Below are 18,234 nucleotides of genomic sequence, written 5' to 3' on the forward strand. Positions count from 1 at the left end.
TCCTTTATACCATATGGCTTACTTCTCTTTTAATGGTATTTTTCAAACAAATCCTTTTGTCATTATAATATCTCTAAATTATTTTGTAAAATATTCATTTCACTTACTTTTTAAACTTCTTTTCAAGGACTTGAAAAAACACAAACACTAACTTGTATCAAAAAATAGTGAAATGCCTTAAAGAAACTGAACTGAATAATTCCTAAACAGTAAATATAACACAAGGAAATGCCCCTCAGCTAGGATTTTTATTAAATGAAGTTTGAAAAAAGGATAAAAAGTTAAAATTTCCTCTTGTGAATCAATTTTTACAAACCTGCATATATAGCTCCTCATGAAAGTAAGTTGTACCTGTACTTCATATAAAAAAGTTTATAATTAGAAATACTGATCAGGTAAAATTTAAAATTAAAAAATAAGTCATTTCTTCATATTTATTTAATACCTAATTTCCGGAAAATGAAAATAAACTGATAATCATGGTAAAGGAAGAATGGATTGGAAACAGGAACTGGAATCCCTCTAACAGAAATTTTAAAGCACTAGTGCACACTTCTTAATATTTTACATTTATATATACATAAAGATTTCAGAACAAATAAATAATATAGTTACCTAATTCTATTAACCCCAAGTTAGTTACCTGAACTGACCCTTTTCTTTCTTGAGTTATCATTTCCTTAAAGTCATTTTAAGAAAAAACTAAGGAGCCAGTCAAGGTAACAAAAGCTACTTCAAAACTTTGTACTATCAAATAAGTTCAGTCTCTACTTCAAGATGTTCTACTAAAATCATCCTATTTCTAGAATCCAAAATATTTCATGTATTCACAATGAACAGAATATCTGAAACCTAGTATATGCTAAATAAATGCTTGTTAATACTGATGAATTTAAAATACTTTGCTTTTCCTTTTAAGAGATGAACTTGTTGCTTTTATAATCTTACCATAGTTGACAGTATGCTCCTACATATATGAAAAATAGTCTTAGATTAGAACCTATATGTAAAGTACTATAACATATTATCTTTTCACAAAAATAACTATCTTTTTTCAAATTTCCACATTTCAGTTTGTAAAACTGAATAGCAATAAAATATACTTGCTTGTCTAAGTTTGGACTTGCTGTTCTTCAAAAAATTTCTTATAAGTTAGAAAATACAGGCAATTCAAAAGTCCTTGGAGAATTTCTGAATTTTTAACCTAATTTTTAATTCAACCTGAAGGACAAGTTTAATAGAAACAATCTACAATCTACAAATGGTATTCAAAAGCAAAATGAATTTTTTTTAACAGATGAAAGAGACTTCAATCCTGCTCATTACAAGACAGTTTACCTTTTCATCTACAGTGACCAGGGGTGCTGACTGCATTCAAATCATGTTCTCATCAAGGGAACTAACCCTAACACAGCCAGAAAAAGCTTTAGGTGAGACAAGCAGTGGCTGACTATTTAAGAGTCACCAAAAAATAAAGATGAGAACCAGAAGTCAAAAAGTCAGATACTCAAAACAAATTTTAGTTCACAAATTAAATATTTTATTTAGCCAGTCTATTTCTGAGTTAAACAACATAGCGAAGAGTTTAAGATCAAATACCCCAATTGGTGCTACTTCACACTGGCTTTAGAAAAAAAAAAAAAAAGGTGGCCAGAGGAAGAGAAGGCTCTCACTGCTATTTCTCCACAACCAACTGTCCAGGATGTCTTTTTTGTTATTTCTTTCAACCCAGAAAGTGACTATAAATAGAAAAGGAACTATGTAAAAGAAATGCAAAAGTTCATAATTTTTAAAAGGCAGGATAGCAGCTACTCACATGTATATAACACTTTAAGATTCACAAGGTGTCTTCCTCACAATAACCCTCTGAGGTAGTAAGTACACATGGTAATCATCATCATTTTACAAGTGAGGAAACTGAGGCTCTGGAAAGTTAAGTGTCTTATCTAGGGTCACACACCTGGTAACTGTCAGAGACAGGAGATAATTGCACATCTGATTTCAAGTCCAGTAATCCCTCTGCTGCACTACCCTGCCTCTATGGATGCTAAGCACTTTTGTGGGGTGGGGTGGGAGGGGAGGCAATGAGGGTTAAGTGACTTGCTCAGGGTTATACAGCTAGTGTCAATTATCTGAGGCCCGATTTGAATTCAGGTCCTCCTGAATCCAGGACTGGTGCTTTATCCACTGTGCCACCTAGCTACCCCTGAGCACTTTTTAAAATTGAATTTTGTATTATATAGTCCTACAGAAAAATACCTCCTGCCTTGGCTACTAATATTATAATTTTCCATTTAATAAGGTAATTTTACTCTTTAAACAACTTCCTTCCCAACAATAGATCCTGTTTATAAAAAACTCATCAATTACTAGCCATTCAAATTGAACTGAAAAACCTTAATCTGGAAAGTAGTTACAAAATATACACCAACAACATGCTACTTAATTACCTTGTGCAAATGGCGTACGTGATTTTCCAAAAAAATTTTAGTCTCTGTGTAAAGTCTTTCACCAAGAGGTTCAGGATAGGCCACACATAAAGCATAGATGTCTCTAAATCTGTTGTCAAGGTTTTTTATATTCATTGTAAATGCCTTTTTTAAAAAGGTAATTTTAACTATTCATATGTATAATAAATATAATACATGTTTAGTTTTTTCACTTATAAAAGAAAAATTGGTACTTTTACTGCTTAGGATCATATGCATGATTCTCACTGAAAAATATAAAATACATTAGCCAGGCTTACAAAAAGGAGACTACTATAGGATTCATTCAGCAAAAAACACAAAAATCAATAAGACAACAGGACCTGCCCTAGAGGAGGCAGCAATATAGTAGCAACAGGACATGTACAATGACAACTATACCACAAGGTAGAGAGTGATTAGCACCATTAGAGTTCCATTAACAGAGAGCTACAGGGAATTTGGCTAAAGGAGAAATAACTTCCAGCTAACAGTGTTGATAAGATTTCACCTTATCTTTAGATGGTCAAATACCAATCACTGTAAACAAGTACTACTGTAAATAGAGAACTAGAAACAATTATCTTAGTTTCATTGGAATTATATGCAGGTAATGGGAATATAGTACTCAAATCCATGATGGAAAAATAAGATAAGTTTAAAATGAAAATTCAGCACAGTAATATAACCTACTAAAATCAATATAAGAAAAGAGGATGAACATATGTATTCAAAGGAAATTAGTGGCATGAATATACAATTCTTTTTCATCTTTTTTCCCCCCTTCCTGTCTTGCCCAGGCTGAAAGTGCAGCAGCCAATGTCAGGCCAGAAAAAAAAATCTTTAGACTAGAAAGGACCCTAAAAGGTCATCTACCATTTCCCATGTTGGATCACATCTTAAACTAGTGCAAATCACAGAATACAAGAATTGGGTGGTATCTCAGAAGCCACCCAGTCTAACCAGTAGCTATATAATACAATGTCCTCAGCAGGTGGCCATCAGAACTCCACCTCATCATGCAAACCATGCCACTTTTGAACAGGTCTTATTAGGAAATTTTCTTACCAAAAGCCTAAATCTGACTGTCAGAAACTTCTATTCCACTGACCCAAGTTTAAATCCTTGAAGACGTCTATCATGCTGCCCCTGAGTTCTTTTTGCCAAGTTACACATCCCAGGTTCTTTCTAACAATACTCATATGGAGGGATGTTACAGCCCTCTCACCACTGCAGATGCTCTCTTCTGGGCATCTTGTCAGGTCATCAGTATTCTTTCTAAAACCAATCACCTAAAACTGGTAAGATCAGAACTCAGGTCCTCCTGAATCTAGGGGAGGTGCTTTATCCACTGTGCCACCTAGCTGCCCCTATTCTAGCCATTCTTAAAGCAGCAGCCTAGGATGACATTCGTTTTGAGGGGGTACTATGTCACATTGTTTATTTCTATTGAGTTTGCCCCATACTAAAATCCTAAGACCGATTCCAAAGGAACTGTTGCCTGAACCTTTCCCCACTAGCCTATATTTATGAAGTTAATTTTTCAAATCCAAATGTAGAAACTGACACTTTTCTCTATTAAATTTCATCTTATGCAATTCAGTCCTAGGGATCCTTGATCTTTATGGATACTGATTTATCTAATATGTGACCGATTCTCATCTTAATATCGTATGTAAAGTAGATAAGCATATCTTATACGGCATGCCTTCTTTTTCAAAATCCTAACATTTATTCTTTTAATAATGTGTTCTAGAAGTTTGCTAGTTTAGAAGAATCTATCCAATATAAAATTCATTCATGTATTACTACACTATAAGAAATGAATGAGAAGAATTTAGAGACATGGTAATAACTGTAAGAACTGATAGAGTGAAATAAGCAGAACTAAGAGAAAAAACGCACAATAACTACAATGATGTATACAGAAAAAATAATGCCAATGTAATCCTATGTAATTACGTTGACCAAATCTGGCCCTATAGAAGAGCTAAGAAGATGCATTGCCTTTCACTGCAAAGGTGGGAAACAACTACAGGATAGGATAATGAAAATATTGTCAGATACAACTGATATGTTAGTTGGTTTTACTGAAAGTTTTTAAATCCTTTAAAATCTTTGTTTACATGAGAGGACTCAATGGGAATAGAAAGGATATATTCTAAAATCAAAGTACTATGACAACAAAATTACCAATAAAAATTAAAAACACCCATTAAATATTTCCCAAGTTCTAACAAATGCTCAGTTCAAATGACTGAGTATATTCTGCTATCCAGCCTAAATGACTTATTAGGACAATATCTGATAAGTAATCATCAATCACTTGAGAGGCCCCTATAACATTTCAGGAATTGAAAACTCAGCACAAAGCATTCTGACGGCATGAATGAACATCTGCAGAAGTTCACAACCTAGTAAGAAAGTCTTCCATTTGGACTAGGTCCAGGGCTTCCTCCAAGACAATGGCAATCAAGGCTGCTAAGCATATACTCCTTTTCTATGCTTTGCTTGATGTTAGTATTCAGGGCACCAGTAAATGGAGTTATCTCTGTGGTTGTATTTATCAAGGAATCTTGGATGAACTTAACATGTGTAAAAAGGACTCCATGTTACGAAGGTTTCAAAGCTACCTTTTGCTTAACCAAGTCAATTTGGAAAGGGGAGATAATCAATAAAAAATAAAGCAGAGGGCAGCTAGGTGGCGCAGTGGATAAAGCACCGGCCCTGGAGTCAGGAGGACCCGAGTTCAGGCCTCAGACACTTAACACTTACCAGCTGTGTGACCCTGGGCAAGTCACTTAACCCCAAGTGCCTCTCCAAAAAATAAAGCAGTATGTTGTAGTCTTCCTATCTTTTAGTCAACTGTGTGTGCTGCTCCAAGACAAAGTTTCTGTTAAACTCTCAAAACTTCATCAAGCATACCCACAAAACATGTACAGATCACATGTTAACATGTCACAAGTCAACAAGCATTTACTAAGTGTTTACTACATGCCAGACACTGCTATTCTCTGGAGATATGAATAAAAGCAAAAAGAGTCCATGCCCCCTAAGTAGCTCACATTCTGAGGGAAACAACAAGAAAATAACTAGGTACATACAAATTATGGACGGTAATTTCAGAATGGAACGACTAACAGCTAGATTGACCCTGAAAGGCTTCTAATAGAAAACAGAATTGGGGCTGTTTTGATGGAAGTCAGGAAAGCTAAGAGGTAGTAGTAGGCCTCCACCAGTCATGGACGACCATGGATCAGCGCCTTGAAGAGCCACAGGCCACAGTGTGGCTGTGCAGTCCGATACAGGAGCCGCAGCTCCTGCCGCAACGAGGACATCGGAAAACCACACTCTCTGTTGCCCATCGGTTCCTGCGTCTCATTTGTTTTTCTTCCTCCCGAGCTTGAAGGCCCATTTCAGCTGCGTGCAAGCTGCTCCTGAGTACTGAACTCCATCGGGCGCGGTCCTTGGCCATCTCCTCCCAGCTGTTGGTGTCTATTCCCAGAGCCCTCAAGTCTCGCTTGCAGACATTTCTGTAGTGAAGCTGGGGGCGTCCAGCAGGTCTTTGGCCTGAGGCTAACTTGCCATAGAGTAGGTCTTTAGGAATGCTCCCATCTTGCATGCAGTGCACATGACCGAGCCAGCGCAGCCGTCTTTGTTTCAGTAGCATGTAGGTGCTTGGAAGTTGCGCATGTTGGAGCACTTCTGTGTTGGTGATCCTATCTGACCAAGATATGCCAAGAATGCACCGAAGGCAGTGCATGTGGAAGCTGTTAAGCTTCTTCTCTTGTCTAGTATACGTAGTCCATGTTTCGCTGCCATACAGTAAGGTACTCAGGACGCATGCTCTATAGACGGCAAATTTGGTTCATCTTGTCAGTTTACTTGTTTGCCCAGACACGCTTGGAAAGCTTAGCCATGTTTGAAGTAGCTTTCCCAATCCTCTGATTGATCTCAGAATCAAGTGACAAATTGTCACTGACAATAGAGCCAAGATACGAGAATTGGCTTACGACATCCAACTGGTAGCTACCGATGTGTATCAATGGAGGCGACATAGCACTCTGACACATGACTTTCGTCTTTTTAAGATTAATGGTTAGGCCAAAGTCCATGCAAGCTTGGGAGAAGCGATCCATCAAGGCCTGCAATTCACGCTCTGAGTGACAGGCAAGTGCGGCATCATCGGCGAAAAGCAGGTCTCTAAGGGTGCTACCTCTCACTCTGGTTTTGGATCTCAGACGTGAAATGTTGAACAGGCCTCCGTCCAACCAGGAATGCAGATAGATGCCATCAGTTGACGAACCAAAAGCATGACGCAACAGCATGGAGAAGAAAATTCCAAACAGCTTGGGAGCAAGCACGCATCCTTGCTTGACTCCGCTGTTTATGCTGAATGCTTCAGACGTGTTGCCTTCGAACTGTACAACACCCTGTATGTTGCAAGGAAAGGAGCAAATGAGGCTATGGCGTTTAGGAGGGCAACCAATTCTCGAGAGAATTTCAAAAAGACCTTCTCTGTTAACCATATCAAACGCTTTGGTCAGGTCTATGAAGGCAATGAAGAGGGGTTTTCTTTGTTCTCTGCGCTTTTCTTGCAGTTGGCAAAGTGAGAAATGTCATGGAGATGAAGTGTCATGTACAAGGAACAGCAAGTATGCCAGTGTGGCTGGAATGTAATGAACATGGAATGGACCTAAGTATAATGACTAGAAAACCAGAAGGCCAAGTTATGAAGAACTTTAAATGCCAGAGGACTTTAAATTTGATCCTGAGGACCATAGAAAGCCACTGGGGTTTATTAAAGAGAGGAATGGGGGGAGGGGTCAGTAATGTAGTCAGACCTGTGCTTTAGAAAAATCACCCTGGGAGCAGGGTAGAAGATGAAATAGAATGTGGAAAGACTTGAAGCAGGAAGGCCATTTAATTATAGTATTGTCCACATGAGAGGGGGGTGATGCTAGATTTAGTGGAGAGAGATGTATAAAAGAAGAATTATAAGGAAAGAAACTAGATTTGGAAATGGATTGGATATAGGGGGTAAAAGTGGCTTAAGGATGACACTGGTGTTGGGAGCCAGAGTACCTGGGAGGATGGTGAAATGTTTTTTAAAAATCTAATTAGACAAGGCCTGGGAGTGATTTTGTTATGTTTTATGATCTTCAAAGAATAGAGAGGGGAAGTGAAATTTACTACAATGAGGAGAGAGTGAGGAGAAGGGGGATAAATTGTCTTACATAATCAGACACTTGAACTTTACTCCCTTCTGAACTGGTCAAAGGGGAGAAAAATAAACATACATTTTGTTTTTCTTTTGTTCTCAATTCAGGGAGGAAAGGGGAAAGGAGAAAAGGCAGATTGAAAAAAAAAACTTTTTAAACATATGTTCTATTTTGGACAAGCTAAAATGCCTACAGGATATACAATTTGAGATGTCCAAAAGGCAAGTGGTGATATAGCTCAGGAGACTAGGGCTTGATATATAGATATGAGAATAATCTACATAGAAATAATAACTGTATCCATAGTATATACTAAGAAGAGAAGAGGGTCTTAGTCAGATCCTTGGGTATACTCATGGGTAGTGGGCATGCCTTAAATAAAGATCCAGCAAAGGACTGAAAAAGAGCAGTCAGACAGGTAGGAGGTAAAATTTTTTTCCCCATAAAAGTATTTTATTATTTTCCAGGTACATGTAGAGATAGTTTTCAACATTTGTTTTTATAAGATTTCTAGTTTCAAATTTTTCTCCTTCCCTCCCCTCCCACCCCCTTCCCCAAGACAGCAAGTAATCTGATATAGATTATAGATGTACAATCACATTAAACATATTTCTGAATTAGTATGCTGTGAAAGAAGAATCAGTGCAAAAAGGAAAAACCTCAAAAAAGAAAAACAAACAAAAAAAGAAACAGTATGGTTCAATCTGCACCTATATTCCATAGTTCTTTTTTTTTCTGGATTTGGAGAGAATTTTCCATTATGAGTCCTTTGGAACTATCTTGGAACATTGTATTGCTGAGAAGAGTCAAGTCTATCACAGTTGATCAACACACAATGTTGTTGATACTGTGTACAATGTTCTCCTGGTTCTCTCATCTCACTCAGCATCAGTTCATATAAGTCCTTTCAGGTTTCTCTGAAATCCGCCTGCTCATCGTTTCTTACAGCACAATAGTATTTCATTACATTCATATAGCACAACTTGTTCAGCCATTCCCCAATTGATGGGCATCCCCTCAATTTCCAATTCCTTGCCATCACAAAAAGAGCAGCTATAAATATTTTTGTACATGTGGGTCCTTTCCCTGTTTTTATGATCACTTTGGGAAAAAGACCTAATAGTGGTATTGCTGGGTCAAAGGGTATACACAGCTTTATAGCCCTTTGGGCATGGTAGGTAGGAGGTAAATTAAAAGAAAGTACTGTCATGAAAACCCAGAAAGGAAAGAGAATCCAGAAGGAAATGGTGATCAACCATGTCAAATGCTTCAATGAGGTCAAGTAAGATGAAGACTCAGAAAAGGCCAGCAATTAAGAAATGACAGGTAACTCTGGAGTACTTTCAGTTAAATGAGACTAAAACCATATCAAAGAGAGGTTAGAGGGGAGTAAAAGGAAAGGAAGTGGAAATACTAAGTATAAACAACTCTCAAGAAATTTAGCCAAGAAGGGGAGGAAAACTATAGGACAATAGCTAATGGCGACAGCAGCATTATGTCAGGGTTATCAGTAGGGATGACAGTGGGGGCAATTTGTTAGAGAAAACAAAAATGGATGGGATCAAAGGCCCATATAGAAAGGTTTGCCTCAGCAAGAAGGTTCACCTCTTCATCCAAGTCAGTAGGGAAGGATATACTGGGGAAAGATCCTTGAGCAAAGTGAGATGAGGAGATAAGGCACAGATCACAGCAAATAGCATCCCTTTTTTCATGGATGTATGAGCCGAGGTCTTCGACCATGAAGTTTGGAGGAGTTGGTGGGGGAAGGCATGTTATCACAGCCTTGAAGAGAGGGATGAGATCTGCAGCCACTATGCAGAGGAGGATAGCAATGCCAATTAGGGATGAGGACAATGATTGCCTTGTTGCACTGAGGGCCCAGTGAGATTAGGTAACAAAATGGTAGTGAATTCAGTCAGTGTAGTCTCACGATTCCCTCTAGCTCAGTTCAGCAGCATGTGGATAGGAGAAAAGGGGGTATTATACAGGAGGAGCAGCCAAGGGTTGGGGTTTGGCAGACATGATCAGTGATAAAAGTAGGGGACAAGGGATTCAAGAAAAGAGGCTACTGTACAATTGAGATGGTTCACTAAGTGGTTAGATGGGGAAAGGAAAAAAGTGTAGCCAAATGTGTGGGGGTGGGGAGGTAGAGAAAGAGATTAAAGTTTGAGAGATGGAGGTTACACAAGATAAGAACATGAAGGCAGAAGGAAAGATGGAAAGATCATTCTCATAAACATCTTAAAGAAAAGAGAAATTAGGCATATGACATAGTTGTTATATTTCTGATCACCTTTTTCTTATTTCTTTTTTTCCCCCATTCTTTTGGTATCTTTCCATCCCTGAGATAACATTACAAAAGAATTCCTCGATGTATTTAAGACATCTCTTCAACAGGGATTTTCCCTCTGTAATTGGTCTGGTCTAGCCAATTTTACTGACTTCATCTTCCTGCCTGCCATTTCTACTTCCTCTACAATCAGTGGGCATCTGCTGCTTCCAGTACTTTGCTATTACAAGTATGGCTATAAATTTTTTGTTGTATATACTTTCCATCTTTTTCTAAGTAACCTGACTGGGGTGTATGTCTAACAGTAAAATCTCTGGATCAAAGGGTATGAACATTTGTCACTTTAATCACATAATTCCAAATTGCTTACCATAAAGAGAGGGGCCCACTGAAAACTCCACCAAGGCCATCTAAAATAAATGCCTCTGCTTTTCTTCTCATTTTCTTTTTAATTCTATGAAGTCTGGTTTCTGACCTCATCATTCAACCAAAACTATTCTAAGGTTACCAATGATCTCTTAATTTCAAATCTAATGGCCTTTTCTCAATCCTCAACCTTGATTTCTATGCACCCTTTGATACTCCATCAACCTCTTCCTGATACTCACTTTTATGTTTTCATGACACTGCTCTTTACTAGTTTTCCTCCTTCTTGGTCTCCTTTAGTTGCAATTCATCTACATCCCAACCACTAATCACGAATGTCTCCCAGGACTGTATTTGGTCCTCTTCTCTCTATATACTATTTTGTTGGTGATCTCATTAGTTCCCAGGGGTTTATTTATTTTCTATATGTCGATAATTTCCATATCTTCTTATCTAGTCCTAATTTCTCTGCTAAATTCTGGTTTTGCATCTACAACTACCTTGTTGGACATCTTGAACTGGATGTCTCAAAGACATCTTAAATTTAATATGCCCCAAACTGAACTAATTTCTCTCCTTCTACCCCCACTCCCTAACCCTTCTGAATTTTCCTATTAATATCATTTGTACCAACATCCTCTATAGTAATCTCAAAACCTACGTATTTTTCCTTTCTCCCTTGCTATCCCCCAATATCTAATCTGTTCTAAAGTCTTTTAAGTTCTACCTTTGTTACATCTTCTATGTGTCCCATTCTCTCCCTGCCACTACCTTAGGGCAGGCACTTGTCATCTTCCTCCTATCCCACTACAATGCCCTACTGTCTGGTCTCCCTGATTCATGTCTCTCTATTACAGCCCATTCTCCACTCAGTTGTCACATTAATCTTCCTAAAGCACAAGTCTGACCATGGCACTCTTCTATTCAATAAACTGTAGTGGTTCCTTATCACCTCCAAAAATCAAATATAAAAGTTTCTGGTTGGTTTTCAAAGCCCTTTATAACCTAGTCCCTTCCTACATATTCAGTCTTCTATTTTACTTTCTCCAGACATTATCTGTGACCTAATTATACTGGCTTCCTTGCTGTTCCTTCACACATAACATCTCCTGACTCTTTGTTTTCACTGGCTAACTCTTATGCCTGGAATTCTCTTGCACCTTGCTTCCCTGGTTTAAATGTTTTTTCCCCATTAATTCACTCATACATTCATACTGCTTCTAATTCTAAATATTGTGCTGGTGAAGCAAATTGAAGTGAGGGCAGAAAACAAGAAAAAAATAGCAATAGAATTCCAATCTAAAAAAAAAATCTAGATTTACATATATGATTGTTTGATACCTCAGGGAGGAGGGAGGGGAGGGAGGGAAAGAGGAATAAAAATCGAAACCCCAAACTACAAATAAAAATATTTATTATTTTTTAAAATCTAGATTTATATCTATCTTATACCTTACCTTGGCTAAAAAGGAACTGTACATCCAATGCAATAAATATAAAAAGTAAACTCCTAGTCATTCAGGATTGGGAAGGGTTTGCAGGGGATGTACCAGAGGACCCAAACTGTCATGAACAATCAATATTCTATGAAATTTTTATTACTTAAAGTGACCATTGATCCTAACAAAAAAAAAATCCAATTCTCTTTAGCACCACACACATAAAGGAAACTACTAAACATATAAAGGAAACAAATAAACCAACAATAATTACTGTAGATAGGCTATACAAACTCTTCTTTTGGTCTTTAAAGCCTTTCACAATTTGGCTCCAGGTTCATTACACGTTATTCTCCCTCACACACTCTCCATTATATATTACTCCCCTAAAATAATCTCCACAGTCCAGCCAAATTAGACTTCTTGCTGTTCAAAAATACCTTTTAATTCAATACTTCTGCATAAGTTCTCCCCCATGCCTGGAGCATCTTTCCTCCTTACTTCAAGCTCTTGTTTTCCCCAGTTCCTCTTTAAATTCAACTTAAAGGCAACCAACCTCCTTAGGATCACAGAACCATAAATTTAGAGCTGGAAAGAATCTTTGAGACCATCTAGTCTAACCCCATCGCTTAACTAATGAGAAAACTTCCTCATTTCCCCAGTTATTAAAGCCACCCTTGCCCTCCCCCCACTTGTGTGTGTACATATATATTCTGTATTTATATAAACACATCACCCTAAATGGAATGTAAGGTCCTTGAGGACAGGGACTATCTCATTTGGGTAGCTGTATCCCTAAGACCTATGATCAAGATGGAAACAATATTGAGTGACAAGCACACATACTGCTTATTTCACTAACTACAGAATAATGCCATATAACTTGAGATAAAAGATGTTTGATTCAAAGAATACTCTGAAGCTTTTTTTTTTTTTTGGTGTGACAATGAGGGCTAAGTGACTTGCCCAGGGTCACACAGCTAGTAAGCGTCAAGTGTCTTGAGGCTGTATTTGAACTCAGATCCTCCTGAATCCAGGGCCAGTGGGCTCTGAAACTTTAAATTAAAATTGGTTATTGCTTTAAATAGAGCAAGATCTAATTTCCACTATCTTCTAAGACCTTAATATCAGAATTCACAATATCTCAAATTTATCAAAATATTTTCAATATCTTTATTCTTGTTAAATGGGATAAGCATATATTAAACAAAACAACCCTATTATAAATACCCCTATAATTATCTTTCAAGGACTACTGTATTTATGAAGATTACAACCCTCATGCATACCTTTAGTACAAGGTCTTCAGTTCAGCATTCATTCAATAAACACTGACTAAGGGCTTACTATGGTGGGCACTCTGTTAGGCTCTGGGGAAACAAAGACAAAAGTGAAACGCTACTTGCCCTTGTCACATAGGGAAAAACAATTTATACAGAGAAAAATAAATATAAAATATATACAAGGTAGATACACACTAATTTCTGTAGTATGTGTCTGTGAGGGTAGGGATGTAAGAGCACTATCACCTGAGAGATCAGGACAGACTCCCTCCAGGACTTGTCCCTTCAATTAAGCCTCAAAGGAAGCCAGAGATTTTTAGAGGTGAAGGAGTAGAAAGCAAAGGCATTCTGGGTAAAGAAGATGCTTTATGCAAAGGAACAGAGATAAGAGATGAAATGCCACATATGGGAAAAGAGCAAACAAATCACTGTGATGGAAAGAGAGCATGTAAGTAAAGTAGCATACTATAAGCCTAAAGGGTTGGCTGGAGCCAGAACTATGTGAGGCCTTAAATGCTCAAACTGAAAAAAACCAAAAACAAAAACCCAACATTTTAAAAGTAAGAAGGAGCCAGTGAATCTTCTTAGGCAGTGAAGAGAAATGGTCAGATCTCATACTTCAGCTAACCTGGTTGTGTCTCTCCCAATGTGGTAAAGAAAGACTCATCCTCAGCCTACAGACATAACACCAGGCCCATACTTGAACCTTTTATTTTGTTTTTTTATCTTCTTTTAAAAATAGTCTATTCATGACAAGTCCTTTCCAGCTTAAAAAGACGTGCCAGAGTTTGTATTCTGCAGACACAATCTTCAAGAAACACAGGTGATCCCCACACCATGATTAAACACTGGAGCAAAACTTTAGTGGAGAGTCCCCAAATTGGTATAAACTGATACTGAGTAAGTAGAAAGTTACTCATTTTACTTTTTCTATCTACATGTCTCCGAAAAAACAGCTACCTCATTTACAAAAACAAGCTAATATGAAGATAAATACTAAGTGTTAATAGCTATTTGCAAGACTAAATTATGATGCCGTTTTCCAAAACAGCAAGTTCTTCTATTACTTTATATCTTGGTTTCTTCATTTATAAAATGGAATAAGAGTTATCATTATTATTGATAGTAACATTTCTACAGCCCATTTTAAAGTTTTCAAAATAATTTATATACATTATCTCATTTGATCCTCATAGCCTTGTAAACTAGTCACGATCAGTATATTATTCTCATTTTACAGATGAGAAAACTGATGCTGAAAAAGGCTATTAACTTATTGACCCAGTGCCATCTAGCTAGTTATGCAATACAGGCAGATTTCAAAGCCAGGTCTCTCATAAGCCCAAGCTCAATATTCTTTCTTCTATATTATGATGCCTCTTAACCTGCTAAGAAAGAGTTAACCAAATCAAAAATTGTGTAAGACTGGGACCAGCATTATAAACACAGAACATTTATAATAAAATAACTTTTACATATTCTGGTTCAATCTAGGCTACATTAATATCATACTTGAATGTGGAAAACCATTCATTTTTTTTGTCCCTAACACAATACATTATACTTATAAGGAATGAGCATTTATTAAGTACTTACTATGTGCCAAGTACTGTGCTAACGGCTTTATCAATATAATCTCATTTTATCCTTAAAACAACCTTAGGAGGTAGCTGCTACTATTATCCCCATTATACAGTTGAGGAAACTGTGGCACACAATGGTTAAGCAACTTGTACAGGGTCACATAGCTAGTAAATGTCTGAGGCTAGATTTGAACTCAGGTCTTCCCCACTCCAGTTCCCATCCTCTATCCATTGCACCACCTCTAAATTATAGAAAAACAAATGGTAACCCAATTTTAGAGAGACATTTCTTTACATAAAGATTTCTTTAAATGAATACTGCTACTTACCCAAATTAAAAAAAATCTATTCAAAGAAAAACATTCATTTGATAACCATTTATTAAATTCTTGATATATGAAAAGCACAGTTAGGCACTGAAGAGTACAAAAATAAAGAATATAATGTTCAACAAAAGAAAATAAATCTAGAATGAAAAGTTGAGAGAACTAATAATCTTAGCCTCAATACCATATAAGCATTTGACTAATAAAGTCTGTAATTTTTCCCTTAACATCAATAAAAGGCCAAAGTTCCTAATAAGAATGCTTTGGTGACACCTACAAAGCTATATTGGGCTGGTCATATGATAAAAATGAGTAATAGCAAGATACCTAAATATTACCTTTAAGACAAACTTTTAAAAAGCAATCTGATATGAGGCTGCCAATGGCACTTTGGGCAATCTAACTGGATATCACAAGTTAGGAAAAAAAATAAAAGCAGACAGGCCATGACAAATTAAAAATAAACCATATCATTAGAACAAGCATCAGTCAAAAATAGTAATAGTTCAGATAAATTATACAGATTATTGTATTGTGCTCATTCATTTCCATTTTAAACACCTAAAATATTTGCTCTATATAAATTGGATAAACAATAATATAAGTCCTCATATATTAGTAACAATTATCTTAGACCTATAGTTGTAGAGCCAAAAAAAAGCTAAAAGTAAAAAATGAAATTTAATGAAAATTTAAAAGAAAGTTCACAGCACTAATATTTTTGTCCACTATTAAGTATGGGATGACTAGTTTAGCTCTAAAAAATAAGCACAAAAATGCACACATATTTTACATATAGTACTTTGAAGTGGTATAGTTAATCATATAATTTCTCTTTCGCCTAAAATATTTTCTACATAAAGTGAAGTAGGGGAAGAATCAAAAGAGTATCTTGGCAAGAGTATACTTGGTAAGTCATTCATACTGGGAGTTCTTGCCCTTATTTACTGAGGACAGGGATTCATTTACCTAGTTACCCAGCAACTAAGGCAAATTCAATCTGAACTGATATATTGAGACATTTTTCCCTTCATTAGTTTCTTGAATTTATGAAGGGTGTCCAGAAAAGAATCACTTTGGGCAAAGATTCTACACATGGCAGAAACAAGGAGACAGTTAATTTGCAAAGGAGATCTTTCCTATTTAGACATTTCCTTTCAGTCTCAAGTTTGATGCTTAAGGACAAGGGATGACAAAAATTCAGGAGGGATTCCAACATCTTTCCTTTTGCAGCTCAGGATTAATTCAAGGAATATACAGATTGTCTGAAAAGGGAGAGGAATGTTTTCTTCTTCCCCCAACTCCACATAGTAGCAAGTAGCAAAAAAGTCTATTCTTTTTTTTTTATTCAATTTTATTTTATTTTCTGGTCTGCATTTTCTCCCTCTCACCTTCTCCTTACCATTGATATAGTAAGAAAATACAAATGTGTTACAAACATATCTAGTAAAGCAAAATAAATGCCCACTGATGAACTAACCTTTCCTCCGAAATTTACTTACCCTTTCCCAATTTCCCTATTACTATTAAAGATACCCAGGCTCACAATGTGGGTTCCATCCATGACTCTTCAATTTCTCTCAATGTTCCCTATCCAATTTGTTACCAAGTCCTGTCAATTTTCTCTTTGAAACAACTCTCATACAGACCTTCTTCTCTCCTCTGACACTGTCACCACGCAGGTGCCAGCCCTTATTACTTCTTCATGCATAGATTATTATGATAGAGAGAAAGTTGGTCTCCCTGCCTCAAGTGCCTCTACATTCCAGTTCATCCACTATTCAGTTGTCAGAATTAATCTTCCTAAAGCACAGATTTAAAGAGTGGGATTTCTGCAGTATCTCTGATTTAAAATTCTGAGTCTTGGAGAAAATTATTTTCAAACATTTCTTGAAGTTTAATTGTTGGACAATTACTATATTAGATATTGAAGGCAAGTATAGAGAAGGCAGACACAGACCCTGTCCTTGAGGAACTCACACTTATCGAAGAGGAGTCCATACTCTAGAAAAACAAGTGTAAGGATTCTAAAAAGTTATCTAGTTGGGGCAGCTAGGTGGCGCAGTGGATAGAGCACCGCCCTGAATTCAGGAGGACCTGAGTTCAAATCCAACCTCAGACACTTGACACTTACTAGCTGTGTGATCCTGGGCAAGTCACTTAACCCCAATTGGCTCACCAAAAGAAAAAAAAAGTTATCTAGTTTATAAAAATGAGGAGGTAATGTGAAAGCAATTAGAAACTAGGAAAATAACTCTCATATATCACTTTATGTTAGGCAAGATGGACTGTGACATCCAGGTGATGTTATGACTTGCAGTAAATTAGATTTAAGTGAGGGAGGGCTGTGCAAATTCACCAACCTCACTCTCTCCTCCAGAGCCATCTGCATCCAGTGGCAAGATCTATATATCAGGATGACTGGAAATGGCCCTGGATGTTTAAGACAATTGGGGCTAAGTGACTTGCCCAAGGCCACACAGCTAGTAAGTGTCTGAGGTGAGATTTGAACTCAGGTCCTCCTGACTCCAGGGTCAATGCTCTATCCACTGCACCACCTAGCTGCTCCTTCTGACAGCCTTTCAAATACTTTTAAATAGTGATCACATCCTGCCCAACACTTCCCTTCTCCAGTTTAAATATTCCCAGTGCCTCCAACCAAGCCTTCTAAGATATAATCCATAAGGCCCTTCAATATACTGGTTGTCCTCTCCTAAACACTCTCCATTACAAGAGCATTCTTCCTAAAATATGGTGCTCAGGATTATACATAGTATTCTAGACCTGGCAATCTTGGTCACATTCTAACATCCTAACTACCTAAGATCTCAAAGTACACTCAAATCCTTTTAAAATGTACAGCTATACACTTGACACTAGCTGTGTAACCCTGGGCAAGTCACTTAACCCTCATTGCCCTGCAAAAATAAAATAAAATAAAATAAAATGTATGGCTATGTGAACATATCTCCACAATCTTGTAACTTTATGGTTGATTTTTTTAAACTTCAAGTTTACTTATCCTTTTTAAACTTTCATTTTTAAAAGATTTGGCCCAATGTTCTGTCAAGATCTTTTCAGATCCTGATTCTACCAAACAATATATTAGTAATCCCTCTTATTTCTATATCATCTATAAATTTTATAAGTATGCCATTTATATTTTTGACTGTGTTTTTTTAATTATTTTGCTAGATTGTGTTTTCTAAAATTATTGCTACTTATATATTAATGACTATTGTACCTGTTTTGGCAGT

General features: G+C 36.8%; 1 protein-coding gene across 3 annotated transcripts in view; it reads right to left on the reverse strand.

Annotated features, from left to right (window-relative positions):
- Window positions 1-18,234, reverse strand: part of CUL2 (cullin 2) — a 120,297-nt gene that overhangs the window by 79,074 nt on the left and 22,989 nt on the right. Inside the window, exon 3 of one of the 3 annotated variants that reach the window (XM_043966747.1) lies at window positions 2,451-2,553. In XM_043966747.1, the coding sequence (XP_043822682.1) occupies window positions 2,451-2,553 (103 nt within the window). Of the gene's footprint in view, window positions 1-316; window positions 352-2,450; window positions 2,554-15,315; window positions 15,358-18,234 lie in introns of those variants that run through there. The other 2 variants (XM_043966749.1, XM_043966748.1) reach the window with 2 other exon arrangements.

Source organism: Dromiciops gliroides, chromosome 5 (genome assembly GCF_019393635.1).
Source record: "Dromiciops gliroides isolate mDroGli1 chromosome 5, mDroGli1.pri, whole genome shotgun sequence".
NCBI lineage: Eukaryota > Metazoa > Chordata > Mammalia > Microbiotheria > Microbiotheriidae > Dromiciops > Dromiciops gliroides.